At 44.1% G+C, this 17,099-nt stretch overlaps 1 protein-coding gene across 1 annotated transcript; it reads left to right on the top strand.

Annotated features, from left to right (window-relative positions):
- The first annotated feature begins 2,048 nt into the window (after positions 1-2,048).
- On the top strand, positions 2,049-14,294 carry jhy (junctional cadherin complex regulator). Its single transcript, XM_090192539.1, is given in 10 exon segments — positions 2,049-2,208; positions 2,211-2,359; positions 2,361-2,463; positions 2,466-2,673; positions 2,675-2,771; positions 2,773-2,790; positions 6,189-6,276; positions 7,009-7,080; positions 7,083-7,147; positions 13,985-14,294. Coding segments are annotated over 10 exon segments (1,092 nt in total). The 5' UTR covers positions 2,049-2,138; the 3' UTR covers positions 14,207-14,294.
- Positions 14,295-17,099: the final 2,805 nt, after the last annotated feature.

Below are 17,099 nucleotides of genomic sequence, written 5' to 3'. Positions count from 1 at the left end.
ATTGTCCTTGGGATGCCAAGGGAGGCCTCCAAGTTAACTAAATGATTTTCATTACGGCATTAGCTGAAGACATTCTCTCTCAAAAACGGTGCATTATAGGACAACATGAAGGAGAATGGATATAATGTGAGGGTTTGTGGAAGCTTAGGCCGAAACGTGAGGGAATTGATTGTTGTGCAGACTACTAAAAAAAATATATATATATATAGGTTAGGCCTATGCTACAGATTTGACAGAGTAGAGTGGGTTTGGTGGCTAGCGAAGCATCAATACTATGTTTTTGCCCAGTATTCTTGTAACACATTTTAAGCATGCAGTTTAGTGCCTCAAAATGCATTCTCTCAAAATAGTATTTGTCTTTGGAGTGTTTTTGTCATTATTTGGAGAAAATAAGGAATATATTGGGCGGTTTTGAGTATTATGCACCTGACTGGACTGTCATTGATTAACTCGCAGTTTATCGTGCCTTGAAATGTTTACCTCCAATTTGCTTTGCTCTTACGCAAACCATGTATTCATACAGTGTTACACAGCACAGACCAAAATGTTCCCATCTAGATACCTGATGTCTTTCAATATGTCCCATGAGGGGCTCTTTAATTTTGAATGACACTTTTTGCCCCACTCTCCTTAATCTTTTCTCCATTTCTATCCAAAGATTTCAGATACTACTGAGGAGATTACCATTGGTGGGAGCCAGGAGAAGGAAAGCCAAGAGGACAATTCAGACCCAGAGCTGAGGTGGCTCCAAAAAACCCAGCAACTCAAGGTGGGACCCTCTCCACTCCTTTTCACATTATGATCCCATTGATTTTCTCTCCTGTGTGTGTTTTTGGTGGGGGTTGCTTACGAAAACACCCTCATTGCCTTATAACGCATAACTTCCAGCATGGGGCTTTCTGCTCAAGATGAAAATGTCTGCACAGTGGGTGTACTACTGTCACCTGGGATTTTCATTTTACCCCCACGACAGACCCAATCTTCGTCTGATAGAGTTGTCGAGGCACAATAGGGCCTTCGCCCGAAAACACTCCTGAAACGGAGCCTCTACAGGCGGGAAAAAGCGAGGGGAATGGAGAAGCATCATTATTTTGAGCACTTGAGCGGTCACCCTAATGCCGCCTTGGCAGAGGAGAGGAGTGTAAATATTTTCCCATTAGAATGAGGGAAAGCTGGTGTTTGCTAAATCAGAGGCATTAGATGCTGAGGCACACAGCCTCGGAGCCCGGCAGAATAATTTGTGAGGGCCATGCTCAGAGGAGCTCCGACATTACATGAAAGGCCCTCTCTGTACATGGCCACGACAATAGCCACAAAGCATCAGTTACATAAGGAAAGAGGGGTATTTTTTCTGCATTTTGGGTGGAATCATCCATCCATCGTCCCACTGATACGTTGAGTTACGGAACAGATGATACCCCTCTTATGTTGTTCACAATTTGAAAATGTGATGGTTTAAAATAATAATTTTAAGTGCATTTTTTGTTTTTCTCAATCATGGGAAGCACATGATGAGGTTGTATTTTTCAAAATAATAATTTTAAGTACTTTTTGTTTTTTCTCCATCATGTGAAGTACATTGAGGTTGTTTATCAATTAAAGAAAGTGTCCAGTACATTGGAATCCTCCTGGTTCTTGAAATATTTGGTTATTATTACCATATTTTCCTTGGTCAGATAGGGTCCTTCTTAGATGCATTTCAGACTGTAAGACTCATTGATCAAGCGTTATTTCCATTTCCATTTCATTGATATTGACCTAACCCTGAACTAGTACTTTGTTTTTTCATTATTGTCGATGTTGAGCTGATCATATCGCTGTTAGCCTATTGGTTACTGTGATGTTATTCCACATGTGTTCTGTTTTTTTACAACCCCTACTCACAGGTTACTCAGATCTCCTAAGACAATAAAGCTCAGTGGACAGTCAATCCCATACTCAGGTGGGCAAAGCCAGACAGAGAGACTGCTACCTGAGCCCCCCCACTGACATCCCTAGACCCATAGCCAGGATCCAGGCTCACTCCCACTCCTACTCCCACCCCAACTCTTACTCTCACCACTAACCACAGCATTAACCCCGCCTCCAAGCACAGTGGCACAGACTTTCCAGTCTAGCATACTGGAGACTGGCCACACATGTGCCAACGCATATCCTTAAGACAGCCCCCCACCGTTCACCTCAACATCAACCTCAACACCTCTCCCTTTCCTGCAACAGTCACCAGGACGTGGTAATTACCATAACCTCACCCTGTAGCGGTCCTGGGCCCCAATGGAAGCCCCAGTCTACAGATGGATACAGGCCTAATGCTAACGTACCGCTTAGGAACGCCATCCTCGTCAAACCTGACTCCCACCCACCCAAGCACTCACTCCTTCCACCATGACGGTTGGGCACAGCTCGCTTTGGTTCCACAGGCTGATGTGTCTCCACCAAGCCCAGGTTGGGGCTCTCGCTGCAAGTAGGACTTCCAAGGGATGCACCTTTCTCCCAAGGCAGCAGAGAACCACTGCACCTCTGGCACCAAGAGAACGCCCCATGGCACAGTGAAAACCGCATTGTCATGCAGTATGATGATGAGGATGGTCACACGTCTACTTGCACCTCCTAGACGCAATGCTCCTCCGGCTCCTACACAGTGCTGCCCTCTATAGGTAAAACAATGATGGGAGCTGGGCAGTGACAGAACCGCAAAGAGATTTACCTCCATGCAGAGAAGCAGCTCTGAGGGCGACCTAGCACAGATGAGTAGAGAGAAACAATTGAAATGAGAGAGTCACTTACAAGGTGTGTGTGTGTTAATCTGTAATTGCCACACTAACTAGCCAGGCTATTGTTACATTTCTCAATATGGTTACTGGGCTAATTACAGTACACAACAGCCATTTGCCTAATCTCAAAGGGCATAATCAGTCACACAAGTCACACAAACAATGTGCTTTGACGATAGATGATATCCTCACATTCTCCTTTACAAACGGAACTACTAAAGGAGGGGCCCTTTAGTGGCAACGAATGCAAAACAGCAGGTTAATTGTCTAATTCCTGTAAGATGCACTTAAACCTTTTACTGCAGTGGAATAAATCAGGGACACGTAATGTTCTTGTAGTGTTTCAGTGCGCACTGAAAATGAGTTATATTTCTTTGCCGTCATAAAGATTTTCCACTATCCTTCCTTTTTGGTATTTTTGATACTCCCTGACTGTCTAGCTTTAATTTAGGTGATTATTAGCGAGCTGGACACAGTCGATTTGGTTTTAGTCATTTTAAAGTATATTGAGTTTGTCCTCCCCCCACAGTGGTTTAATTTTTTAAATCAAACCACCCGCTGTCCAGATTTAACCCCCTCACAGGCCGGAATCCAGTTGTTAGAAAATAAGGTGAATAAAAGAGAGCAAGTGAGGCAAAGACGTCCATTTGCATGTAATGACGGCCTCTTTGTCATTCACCAGCAGGTGTGTTCCACTGATGAACAGAGAAAGTCAGCCCCGTAAGGTAGTTTAGCACAGACTGCAGACATCCACATACAGTAGTAGATATTCACTTGAAGACAAAACACTCAGTTAATGTTATAACGTAACCTACTATTTTTTATTTAGTAGGTAGCTAACGTAAATAGATACTCTACTGATAGTTAAGGTACCAATTAGTTAGAGAAAATTTATTTTATCACATTACCATATTTTAAGCATAGATTGGAAACCCAGTGATAGTAGTACGGGCCAGTGTATGAAAGGATATCGATAGGTAATTGATGCTCTTACGATGGTTACGTTTGCCAAGTTTGGATCTGACTAGTTTTTTTTCTCTAACCCATCAGTGTATGTGTATTTAGAGGTCATTTTACACCACAATTGCCACTAGCCTCTCCGCCTGCCCCTTTTCTCTCCATGTATCCCCACTTTGCCATGTTCACCATCATCTGACAAGATTACAGGGTAGATTTGTAAAACACCCCAATGTGGAGGGTATCACAAAAGTGAAAGCGGATGAGGGTGGGGAGGGGGTTGAAAAGAAAGAAAGATAAAAACAAAACAAGAAGCCGTCCCACAGTGTCCATGACCAATGGCTAATTCCAAAGTGGCCTGAGCCCCTAAAAGGAGCCAGTCTGATCTGGAATGATTAGTCTCCTATTGTCTGGGGCAGCTTGTGGATTGCTTCTCGAGTGCACCTCAGACGTACATAGCGGATTAAGGCGCTTACCCTCTCTCTCTGCCTAAGAGAGAGAGCATCTCTGTCAACCTGTCCCTTGGACTCCACTCCCCAGGGTGCAATACACACTCCCTCTTTATACTAAAAGACCCAAACATACAGGCACTTAGGAGTGACCAGTGTAAAGGAAAAATGTTATATTTTTCTACTTAGGCAGGCATCTTTTCCGGAACCAAGTCTAATGTATGTGTGTGTTTCTCATCACCTGCCTGTATAATAACTATACTCTAGTAATATTGTCACAATCTTGGAAATGAGCGGACCAAGGCGCAGCGTGAGTATAATTCCACATATTTAAATGAAACTAACAAAACAAAATAACAAAACTTACAAAGACCGTGAGGATGTAGTGCCCAAACACACTAACACAAACAACATCCCACAAATGCAGGTGGGGAAAAAGCCTACCTAAATATGATCCCCAATTAGAGGCAACGATTACCATCTGCCTCTATTTGGGAACCACACAAACCACCAACTTAGAAATCTATAAACTAGATAACCCCCCCAGTCACGCTCTGATCTAAACACCATAGAGAACCGAGGGCTCTCTATGGTCAGGGTGTGACAGTATCCCCCCCAAAGGTGCGGACTCCGGCCCCAAAACCTGAAACCAAATGGGGAGGGTAGGGGGGGGTGACTAGTGTCGGTGGCGGCTCCGGTGCGGGTCTTTGCCCCCGGCCAGACCACGGGTCCGGCCATGGAGCCAGGTAGAACGCCGTGCCCGGACTGGGCATCGGCGCAGAGTAGAACCACGGCCATGGAGCTAGGTTGGACGCCGCACCCGGACTGGGCACCGGCGCCGAGGAAGGCTCCGGCCATGGAGCGAGGTTGGCCGCCGTGCCTGGATTGGGCATCAGCGCAGAGGAAGGCTCCCACCCTGGAACAGGACTGGACGCCTTGCCTGGAAGCTCCGGGACCGTCGCCGGGAGATTCCGGACTGTGGACCATCACCGGAAGGTTCTGGAACGTGGACAGTCGCCGGGAGGTTCAGGACCGGGAACCGTCGCCGGAAGCTCTGGACTGTAAACTGTCGCCGGAAGCTCTGGACTGTGAATGCGCACTGGAGGCCTAGTGCGTGGAGCCGGTACAGGTGGCACCGGACTGGTTACACGCACTTCAGGGCAAGTGCGAGGAGCAGGCACAGGACGTACCGGACTGGGGAGGCGCACTTCAGGGCGAGCGCAGGAAGCTGACACAGGACGTACCGGACTGGGAAGGCGCACTGGAGGCCAGATGCGTGAAACCGGTGCAGATGGTACCGGACTCGTGTCACGCTCTTCAGCACGCCTGTACGGCAGCATTCTCATCGCTACCACCTCTCTCCAGAATCTTTCATCAAATTCCTCCTCCGACTCCCAAACAGGCTCTGGCACCCTCCTCTGCTCGACCGCCAGCTCCATGTGCCCCCTCCCCCAAAACATCTTGGGGTTTCTGTGGCTGTGGTCCCCGGTGTCGTCGCTGTCCGTCCATGCTCCTTGGCGACTCCCGCCAAGGAAGGGTCTCATGTCCTCCCAAGTCCAAAACTTCCTTACCTCATTTTCACGCTGCTTGGTCCTTTGCTGGTGGGATATTCTGTCACGATCTTGGAAATGAGCGGACCAAGACGCAGCGTGAGTATAATTCCACATATTTAAGTGAAACGAACGAAACAAAATAACAAAACTTACAAAGACCGTGAGGACGTAGTGCCCATACACACTAACTCAAACAACATCCCACTAATGCAGATGGGGAAAAAGCCTACCTAAATATGATCCCCAATTAGAGGCTACGATTACCATCTGCCTCTAATTGGGAACCACACAAACCACCAACCTAGAAATCTATAAACTAGATAATCCCCCAGTCACATTCTGACCTAAACACCATAGAGAACCGATGGCTCTCTATGGTCAGGTCGTGACAAATATTTAGCATTTACCTGTGTGTGTGTGTGTGTGTGTGTGTGTGTGTACATGTATTGTCTTAGGCCTCCTCCCTAAAGGACTACAAGCAGCTGTTTCAGGACGTGAATCTTGGCTGCCTTGGGCCTGATTACACCGCCACAGAACTTACAATGTGCCTCTTCCCACCTTATATGCAGTAGCCATACCATCATAATAATATGGTCGTGTGGCTTCCAGCAATCCTGTACACTATGCTTTACTTCATTCAGCAATCTTAAATTGAACATTTGAAGAAATTATTACTTTTAACACGTATAACTTGAAACACATATTTAACTTTAACACTTCAACAATAAGTGTTTGTTTTAATAAAACAACAATGAAGGTAGTTATAAAACAGACAACAGCAATGACTACCCATAAATCCATTTACCCAGTTAATTTTATTTGGCTGATGATCTTCAATAGTCTCTTTGTGCTTCCATTATCCCCCGCCCCTCTGTCCCTGTTTCTCATTAATGACTTGCCTCATTCTGAACAGATTAAATTGGATTTACAAAGCAAATGAGAGTATCCCTGGAAGGTTGAGTGGTATTTGGGGTCTGATGTATCTTTTGTTAATCCCTGAGAGTAAAAAGTGAGCATGTATGGCCAATTTGCACTAGATTGAGGCTACCTCTGTCTCTAGGGCCGGCCCTATTAGTGAATGATATGTGTAAATGTTGATAGGCCCGCTGAATGGTTTGTTGTATTTGGTTTTGTCGGGCGGTGTGGAGAGGCTCCGCCAAGGTATACACAAAGAGAATAGGGCCTTAAGGGAGAAATGGCTCAGTTAATTAAACCCACTCTTTTGTAATCTCCCCCTCTGCTCTCGCTCTCTGTTCTTTCACAACATGGCCCAGGACAAGAAAATGAGACGACAGAAGCTGTATTCAAATGTGATCCGTGAGCAGAACAAGAAGATAAGTAGGATTACCTTTTGCCGGACGCCAAGAACCCATTGGGCAGTGACAACAAGGACAACATGGTTCCCAGAAGGAAGGTAACAGAGAGAGAGACCGAGAGAGAATCAGAGAGAGAGAGAGAGAGAGATAGAGAGTGGGGGTGAGAGAGAAAATGACTTAGAGGTGAAGAGACAGAGACAGACAGAGAGAGAGAGTTAAAGAAAGAAAAAACAAACAGAAAGAGAGAGTACATTGCTTCATAACAAGTTCATCCATCTCATCCCAGTTTCCTCAGTCAATTTGTCCATCATCTGTCAGCTTCAGTGTATTGCAACTCCAGTCCCCACTTTTAGTTATATACAGTACCAGTCAAAAGTTTGGACACACCTGCTCATTCAAGGGTTTTTCTTTATTTTTTTTTCTTATTTTCTACATTATGGAATAAAAGTGAAGACATCAAAACTATGAAATAACACATATGGAATCATGTAGTAACCAACATTACCCTTAATGATCGGCCCCTTTTTAAAAAATGTTCACCTAAAATGACGTACCCAAATCTAACTGCCTGTAGCTCAGGACCTGAAGCATGTATATACATATTCTTGATACCATTTGAAAGGAAACACTTTGAAGTTTGTGGAAATGTGAAATTAATGTAGGAGAATAAAACACATTAGATATCGTAAAAGATAACACAAACAAATAAACATGCTTTTTCAACAACAAAAAATCATCTTTGAAATGCAAGAGAAAGGCCATACATTCAGATAGGATTTTAGGTGTAATTTAGATGTTGTCCACAAGATAGCAGCAGTGTGTGTGCAAAGTTTCATACTAATCCAGTGAAGAATTACAACACTACACAACATTTTGTATCAGGTCTGCCAGGAGTTTGCCCAAATGTGAGAAATTGGTCAATTTATACATTTTCAAGTACATAAAAATATAAAAAATGTAACTAGGCAAGTCAGTTAAGAACGAAATATTATTTATAATGACGGCCTACCCCGGCCAAACCCTAACCCGGATGATGGTGGGCCAATTGTCAAATCAAATCATATTTTATTTGTCACATACACATGGTTAGCAGATGTTAATGCGAGTGTAGCGAAATACTTGTGCTTCTAGTGCCGACAATGCAGTAATAACCAACAAGTAATCTTCTACCAATTCCAAAACTACTGTCTTATACACACAAGTGTAAGGGGATAAAGAATATGTACATAAAGATATATGAATGAGTGATGGTACAGAGCGGCATAGGCAAGATACAGTAGATGGTATTGAGTACAGTATATACATATGAGATGAGTATGTAAACAAAGTGGCATAGTTCAAGTGGCTAGTGATACATGTGTTACATAAAAATGCAGTAGATGATATAGAGTACAGTATATATGAGTATATATACATATGAGATGAATAATGTATGGTATGTAAACATTATATTAGGTAGCATTGTTTAAAGTGGCTAGTGATATATTTTACATCATTTCCCATCAATTCCCATTATTAAAGTGGCTGGAGTTGAGTCAGTGTGTTGGCAGCAGCCACTCAATGTTAGTGGTGGCTGTTTAACAGTCTGATGGCCTTGAGATAGAAGCTGTTTTTCAGTCTCTCGGTCCCAGCTTTGATGCACCTGTACTGACCTCGCCTTCTGGATGATAGCGGGGTGAACAGGCAGTGGCTCGGGTGGTTGTTGTCCTTGATGATCTTTATGGCCTTCCTGTAACATCGGGTGGTGTAGGTGTCCTGGAGGGCAGGTAGTTTGCCCCCGGTGATACGTTGTGCAGACCTCACTACCCTCTGGAGAGCCTTACGGTTGTGGGCGGAGCAGTTGCCGTACCAGGCGGTGATACAGCCCGCCAGGATGCTCTCGATTGTGCATCTGTAGAAGTTTGTGAGTGCTTTTGGTGACAAGCCCGAATTTCTTCAGCCTCCTGAGGTAGAAGAGGCGCTGCTGCGCCTTCTTCACGATGCTGTCTGTGTGGGTGGACCAATTCAGTTTGTCTGTGATGTGTATGCCGAGGAACTTAAAACTTGCTACCCTCTCCACTACTGTTCCATCGATGTGGATAGGGGGGTGTTCCCTCTGCTGTTTCCTGAAGTCCACAATCATCTCCTTAGTTTTGTTGATGTTGAGTGTGAGGTTATTTTCCTGACACCACACTCCGAGGGCCCTCACCTCCTCCCTGTAGGCCGTCTCGTCGTTGTTGGTAATCAAGCCTACCACTGTTGTGTCGTCCGCAAACTTGATGATTGAGTTGGAGGCGTGCGTGGCCAAGCAGTCGTGGGTGAACAGGGAGTACTGGAGAGGGCTCAGAACGCACCCTTGTGGGGCCCCAGTTTTGAGGATCAGCGGGGTGGAGATGTTGTTGCCTACCCTCACCACCTGGGGGCGGCCCGTCAGGAAGTCCAGTACCCAGTTGCACAGGGCGGGGTCGAGACCCAGGGTCTCGAGCTTGATGACGAGCTTGGAGGATACTATGGTGTTAAATGCCGAGCTGTAGTCGATGAACAGCATTCTCACATAGGTATTCCTCTTGTCCAGATGGGTTAGGGCAGTGTGCAGTGTGGTTGAGATTGCATCGTCTGTGGACCTATTTGGGCGGTAAGCAAATTGGAGTGGGTCTAGAGTGTCAGGTAGGGTGGAGGTGATATGGTCCTTGACTAGTCTCTCAAAGCACTTCATGATGACGGAAGTGAGTGCTAGCTAGTCGTTTAGCTCAGTTACCTTAGCTTTCTTGGGAACAGAAACAATGGTGGCCCCCTTGAAGCATGTGGGAACAGCAGACTGGGATAGGGATTGATTGAATATGTCCGTAAACACACCAGCCAGCTGGTCTGCGCATGCTCTGAGGGCGCGGCTGGGGATGCCGTCTGGGCCTGCAGCCTTTCGAGGGTTAACACGTTTAAACGTTTTACTCACCTCGGCTGCAGTGAAGGAGAGGCCACATGTTTTGGTTGCAGGCCGTGTCAGTGGCACTGTATTGTCCTCAAATCGGGCAAAAAAGTTATTTAGTCTGCCTGGGAGCAAGACATCCTGGTCCGTGACGGGGCTGGTTTTCTTTTTGTAATCCGTGATTGACTGTAGACCCTGCCACATACCTCTTGTGTCTGAGCCGTTGAATTGAGATTCTACTTTGTCTCTATACTGACGCTTAGCTTGTTTGATTGCCTTGCGGAGGGAACAGCTACACTGTTTTTATTCGGTCATGTTTCCGGTCACCTTGCCCTGATTAAAAGCAGTGGTTTGCGCTTTCAGTTTCACGCGAATGCTGCCATCAATCCACAGTTTCTGGTTCGGGAATGTTTTAATCGTTGCTATGGGAACGACATCTTCAACGCACGTTCTAATGAACTCGCACACCGAATCAGCGTATTCGTCAATGTTGTTGTCTGACACAATACGAAACATATCCCAGTCCACGTGATGGAAGCAGTCTTGGAGTGTAGAATCAGATTGGTCGGACCAGCGTTGAACAGACCTCAGCGTGGGAGCTTCTTGTTTTAGTTTCTGTCTGTAGGCAGGGATCAACAAAATGGAGTCGTGGTCAGCTTTTCCAAAAGGGGGGCGGGGCAGGGCCTTATATGCGTCGCGGAAGTTAGAATAGCAGTGATCCAAGGTTTTGCCAGCCCTGGTTGCGCAATCGATATGCTGATACAATTTAGGGAGTCTTGTTTTCAGATTAGCCTTGTTAAAATCCCCAGCTACAATGAATGCAGCCTCAGGATGTATGGATTCCAGTTTGCAAAGAGTCAAATAAAGTTTGTTCAGAGCCATCGATGTGTCTGCTTGGGGGGGAATATATACGGCTGTGATAATAATCGAAGAGAATTCCCTTGGTAGATAATGCGGTCGACATTTGATTGTGAGGAATTCTAAATCAGGTGAACAGAAGGACTTGAGTTCCTGTATGCTTTTGTGACCACACCACGTCTCGTTAGCCATAAGGCATACGCCCCCGCCCCTCTTCTTACCAGAAAGATGTTTGTTTCTGTCGGCGCGATGTGTGGAGAAACCAACTGGCTGCACCGACTCCGATAGCGTCTCTCCAGTGAGTGTACCGCCCTATGGGACTCCCGCCCTATGGGACTCCCAATCACGACTAGTTGTGATACAGCCAAGAATCAAACCAGAGTCTGTAGTGACGACTCTAGCACTGAGATGCATTACCTTAGACTGCTGCGCCACTTAGGAGCCCAACTATAGAGAACATACAAAAATGCTATGGTAATAAAAAATGTACGTTTACACCTCCAGAAGTGTCATACATGATGGATCATTAGCTTTCCTACAGAAAAGACACTAACCTCCACACATCTAGATGGCGGGAGCGGGTGGAGCCAGCAGTGGGGTCAAACTGTAGAACCCAGTTCCAACATTTGAATATAAAACTAGATTTTTTTCAAACAAAACTATGCTACATTTTATCTCTGGGACCTCAGGATGATAAATCAGAGCAAGATTACTGAAAGTAAGTACATTATTTACCTTCAGAGGTAAATGTAGCAAACCAGTTGCCGTGATAAAAGCGTTTCGTTGTTGTGCACTCAAACAATAGCATGGTATTTTTTTGTTGTAACAGCTACTGTAAATTGGACACTGCAGTTAGATTAACAAGAATTTAAGCTTTTATTTTTTATTTTACTAGGAAAGTTAGTTAAGAACAAATTCTTATTTACAATGACAACCTACCCTAACCCGGACGACGCTGGGCCAATTGTGATTCCAGTTGTGGTACAGCCTGGAATTTAACCAGGGCCTGTAGTGACGCCTCTAGCGCTGAGATGCATTGCCTTAGAATGCTGCGCCTCTCGGGAGCTTTTTGCCCATATACGTTATGTCTATGTCCTGGAATTGTCTGTTGTTTACCACGTCATTCTAGTCACATTATCGCGTATTGAGCAACAACCGTCCCGGATTAGGGACACCGATCCCTTAGAGGTTTTAAACAAATCAAAATATATTTTATATTTGAGATTCTTCAAAGTAGCCACTCTTTGCCTTGAAATTCTCTCAACCAGCTTCATGAGGAATGCTTTTTTCAACAGTCCTGAAGGAGTTCCCACATATGCTGAGCACTTGTTAGCTGCTTTTTCTTCATTCTGCGGTCTAAGTCATCCCAAACCATCTCAATTCGGTTGAGGTCGGGTGATTGTGGAGGCCAGGTCATCTGTTGCAGCACTCCATCACTCTCCTTGGTCAAATAGCCCTTACACAGCCTGGAGGTGTTTTGGGGTCAGTGTCCTGTTGAAAAAAACAAATTGTAGTACCACTAAGCGCAAACTAGATGGGATGGCGTATCGCTGAAAATGCTGTGGTAGCTATGCTGGTTAAGTGTGCCTTGAAATCTAAATAAATCACTGACAGTGTCACTAGCAAAGCACTCCCACACCATAACACCTCCTCCATGCTTCAAGGTGGGAACCACTCATGCGGAGATCATCCGTTCACAAATAGTCTCACAAAGACACGGCAGTTGGAACCAAAAATCTAAAGTTTGGACTCATCAGACCAAAGGATAGATTTCCACCAGTCTAATGCCAATTGTTTGTGTTTCTTGGCCCACGCAAGTCACTTCTTGGGGCAGCAGGTAGCCTAGTGGTTAGAGCATTGGGTCAGTAACTAAAAGGTTGTCTGGATCAAATCCCAGAGATGACAAGGTAAAAGTCTGAACAACGCAGTTAACCCACTGTTCTCTGGTAGGCTATCATTGTAAATAAGAATTTGTTCTTAACTGACTTGCCTAGTTAAATAAAAATATTCTTATTGGTGTCCTTTAGTAGTAGTTTCTCTGCAGTAATTCGACCATGAATGCCTGATTCATTCAGTCTCCTCTGAACAGTTGATGTTGTGATGTGTATGTTACTTGAAGCATTTATTTGGGCTGCAATCTGAGGTGCAGTTAACTCTAATGAACTTATCCTTTGCAGCAGAGGTAACTCTGGGTCTTCCTTTCCTGTGGCAGTCCTCATGAGAGCCAGTTTCATCATAGCGCTTGATGGTTTTTGCGACTGCACTTGAAGAAACTTTCAAAGTTCTTGAAATGTTCCGTATTAACTGACCTTCATGTCTTAAAGTAATGATGGACTGTCGTTTGTCTTTGCTTATTTGAAGTGTTCTTGCCATAATATGGACTTAGTATTTTACCAAATAGGGCTATTTTCTGTAAACCATCCGTACTTTGTCATAACACAACTGATTGGCTCAAACACATTAAGAAATAAAGAAATTCCACAAATTAACAAGGCACACCTGCTAATTGGAATACATTCCAGGGGACTACCTCATGAAGCTGGTTGAGAGAATGCCAAGATTGGGAAAAGCTGTCAAGACAACGAGTGGCTACTTTGAATAATCTCAAATATAAAATATATTTTGATTTGTTTAACATGATTCCATGTGTTATTTCATAGTTTTGATGTCTTCACTATTATTCTACAATGTAAAAAAGTATTGAAAATAAACAAAAACCCTGGAATGAGTAGGTGTGTCCAGACTTTTGACTGGCACCTATAACAATTAAATCCCCATGCACTGAGATTGTGAGTCTGAGAACGATTACGGACACGTCAACATTCTGTCGCAAAGTTGAATCGTCAAGTTCACTCAGCCATATGAAAGCCTAGTTGTTTATCAGCTCTTGCAGCTCTTCATCTCCAAACTATTCTTCTGTAACACTTTACTTAAAGCCTACAGGTATAATGCTTTATTACTTGCTATAAGCATGAGCTTTTCTGTCATCTTAAGTCTTTATAGCAAATGTTCAATTGACTCAAGGTGGCTGTTATTTAGTCAATGGGCCTGATATAGGAAATTATAAGAGCACCATACAGTCTTACAATCAATTATAATGGTATTATACTGCATCGTCATTATACCTGTCAGTGATAAATCAAATGTTACCTTTATTTCCATTGTGTTTCAGGCCCTGGAGTATGCCAGGTGCATCCTGTGGCCCAAGGTGGCGCCCCTGCCTCAGCAGACCAAGACCAGAGAGCCAGAGTGGGCCCAGGAGGGCCCCAGGGGCCACACTCGCCTCCTGGAGGGCTTCGACATATCCCAGCTGGCCACACTGGAGGCCCTGAGGAAACGGCGAGAGCAGGAGAAACAGACCGTGGCCCACTTCAAGGTGGTGCACACCATCTGACACTACGCCGGCCCAGTTACTTTACAACACACTGGAGTCACGCAACAACAGGTTTCCCCTTACAGCTGACATGGCCATTTAACTTTTGGGGAAAGGCAGTATATGGACTATATATTAATATACCTTATTGAAGTTTGAATAATATGCAAATGTTTGTACACATTTCAGATAAATAATGCTCTTGCTATTGACAATGATTCCACAATTCCTTGAATATCTCTCTGCTAATATTCCTTACAATTGCTCATGAGTCATGACTTGAGTGCACATGACCTGAAAATGTTTAATACAGCTGCTCAAGTCAATTCAGGCATAACACATATGGTTTGTTGTTGTACAATACTACACATACAGTGTTAATAGTACAATACTATATACAATCTGAGAGAACATGTACACCTTCTAAAGCTTTGTGTAGGTTGTTTGATGACAAGGAATCGGCAACTGAGTACAAAGACCATGGCTAGACCATTGGTAGAGATCTAATGGTCAAATTGTTGTCATAATGACAAAGGACACTTATGGAAACACTAAAAACATGGTGCTCTCCGCCTTTTCTCTTTTTTTTGTTTGTTTTGATAGCACTCGACATTGAAACATCCTTTGTAAATTCAACAATACATCATTAAATTGGAAAGCTTTTGGTACTGCGGGCTATATTGTCTCATTTTTGGGGGGTACTAGTCGGTAATTCACACGTTGGCATTTTATCCACATTTCCAATTTGCCCCCTTTCACCCTCTCACGCACCTGGTTGCTGCTGTTAATCTGAAATAATCTGCTCTTTTTGTTCTGTGCCTGATTATTTTCTCCCTGTATCCCCCAGTCTCTACTTCCAGATACAAATGAGTCAAACAAAGATGACCCTTTGAAGCCCACCTGATTAGGGCTCCGTAAACTAGTGATAATTTTCCCACCAATAAAACAAATCTCAAGCACCCCCCATTTCTTTAATAGAACCGTCAGATCATTATAAAAGAGCTATTTACTCCTATGTAATATTTTAATTTGATTATAGTCTCTATTTAACCCATCATGGCGTCTTTGATGCACTGTGTTTTTAGTGTTTAAGCCTCAGATGCGTGGGGGTAATAATAAATACCGGACCTTTTGAATTAATGAGAAACACTGCCTATCCAGACCAACTCTCTTTGCATCTTTCCCCCCCACCCCTCTTTTGCCATAGAAATCCAGTTAATTGAAGGAGTCTCTCACCACCACACATGAAGGGGGCTAAATTAGCATCCCTTTCTGCCGATTGGAATAGCCGGGGCAGACGCGCACGCTTTGATGTGAGGACAGCGCCTAAGTAGGCGGCAGGCCCCTGAAAATGAGCTGATGGCCCCACTATTAGGCCCAAATGCAGATGCATCCATGTGTTGCAAAACGCTTAATCTTTTAATTGATCACCTTCCGCACAGCCTATTCTCTTCAACGCTTTTTATTTTCTCTGTAAATCTGCATCACGTTTTGAAAACGACATGATTTGCTTTTCAAAGGGCGGGAGAGTGCTGTGTATCCTGTTTGGATGAGCCTGTTAATGTAAACCTTCTAAATTGATGGGGAGCTGCCTCCTGGTGCACATTTAAATGACTGAATAAATTAAATAATAGCTGGTATTGATGATTTTGGCCTGTGTGCGTGTGAGTGCGTACGTGTGTGTGTGGGTATGGTGTGTACACATGTGCATGCTTTTAAAGGCTAAGGCCCAGAAGGCTAAGGCCGGCTCTGACTGCAAGTGTGGGTATAGATGTGGGTACACAGACCCGCTAGACACTGCGGCCCCTCATGATGAGTTCAGATTTTTGTGGCCATCAAAGTTGCCCATGCCTGCTATAGATGATCACAGTTCACTAATTGAGCTATGAACAATGACCATTGAAGTTCCATTACGTTCTGATCAAACCAATGTGTTCCCAGTGGTCCCCTGGCAGTGCTCTGGCCAGGTTCTCCATGATTAGGTTTTTGGTCTCAGGGATGACCTCTATGGATTGGAATCCACCCACTCACTCTTGTTACACTACTACTTTGGGTGTGCCAGGTCATCTAGAGGTTAGAGAGGCGGTGCAGCAACCGAAGGGTCGCCAGTTCAAATCCCAAGTCTGATAGGAAAATCTTGTGGCAAGTGGCATGCGGAAAGCCATTGCACACTTGAGCAAAGCACCTAACATAATCTGCTCCAGGGGCAGACCCTGGCATGCAACTCCTTGGTGTAGGTGTTTGTGCTTCTCTGGGGTTTGGGTTAAAAGGCAAATTGTCTGAAAAGAAAATGGATAAGAAAGTATGTTTCTACTAGAGGTGATACCTAAAGAAAAATGTAGCACTCATTGCCATAGCAGAAGAAATTGGTGTAGTTACTCAAATGTAAATCATTATATTTCTATGTTTACTCACCTGTAGGCCTAAAGGGTAGTGTTTGCATGCTATTAGTGATTATTATCTAAGGTGAGTATCTTCTAAGAATGTGTACAAACAACAAACCAATTCAATGGGCCAAAGGCCCTACTGATCCTTATCATATTCAGAGAAAATGAAAAATGGGTGTGTTACGAAGGAGTTACTTTCACCAAAACATGGACATTATTTTCAATATTGTGATTTAAAACTCCCAACAATTACTGTTGTGTTTTGATTAAAACATGCTATGTGTTATTACTGTAACATCTCTGTGTATCATTCATTATACAATGAAGCGCTATCAAATCCCTTAGCCTAATTTGTCCCAATCCTTTTCTGTTTAAGGTCCAACGCAGCCATTTTTTAAAATCTCAATATCAAATCCTTTCTGGGTAACAGTTAAGTACCTTACTGCGATTGTTTTAAATTAAAATGATCATGGCGGGGGTCAAGAATGGATGCATGACAGAATATGATGCATTTGAACAACAGCATA

The sequence above is a fragment of the Oncorhynchus mykiss genome, chromosome 12 (assembly GCF_057628025.1).
Source record: "Oncorhynchus mykiss isolate SJ-2025 chromosome 12, ASM5762802v1, whole genome shotgun sequence".
NCBI lineage: Eukaryota > Metazoa > Chordata > Actinopteri > Salmoniformes > Salmonidae > Oncorhynchus > Oncorhynchus mykiss.
Note: the sequence above shows the minus strand (reverse complement) of the source record. Positions and strands in the feature narration are given on the sequence as shown.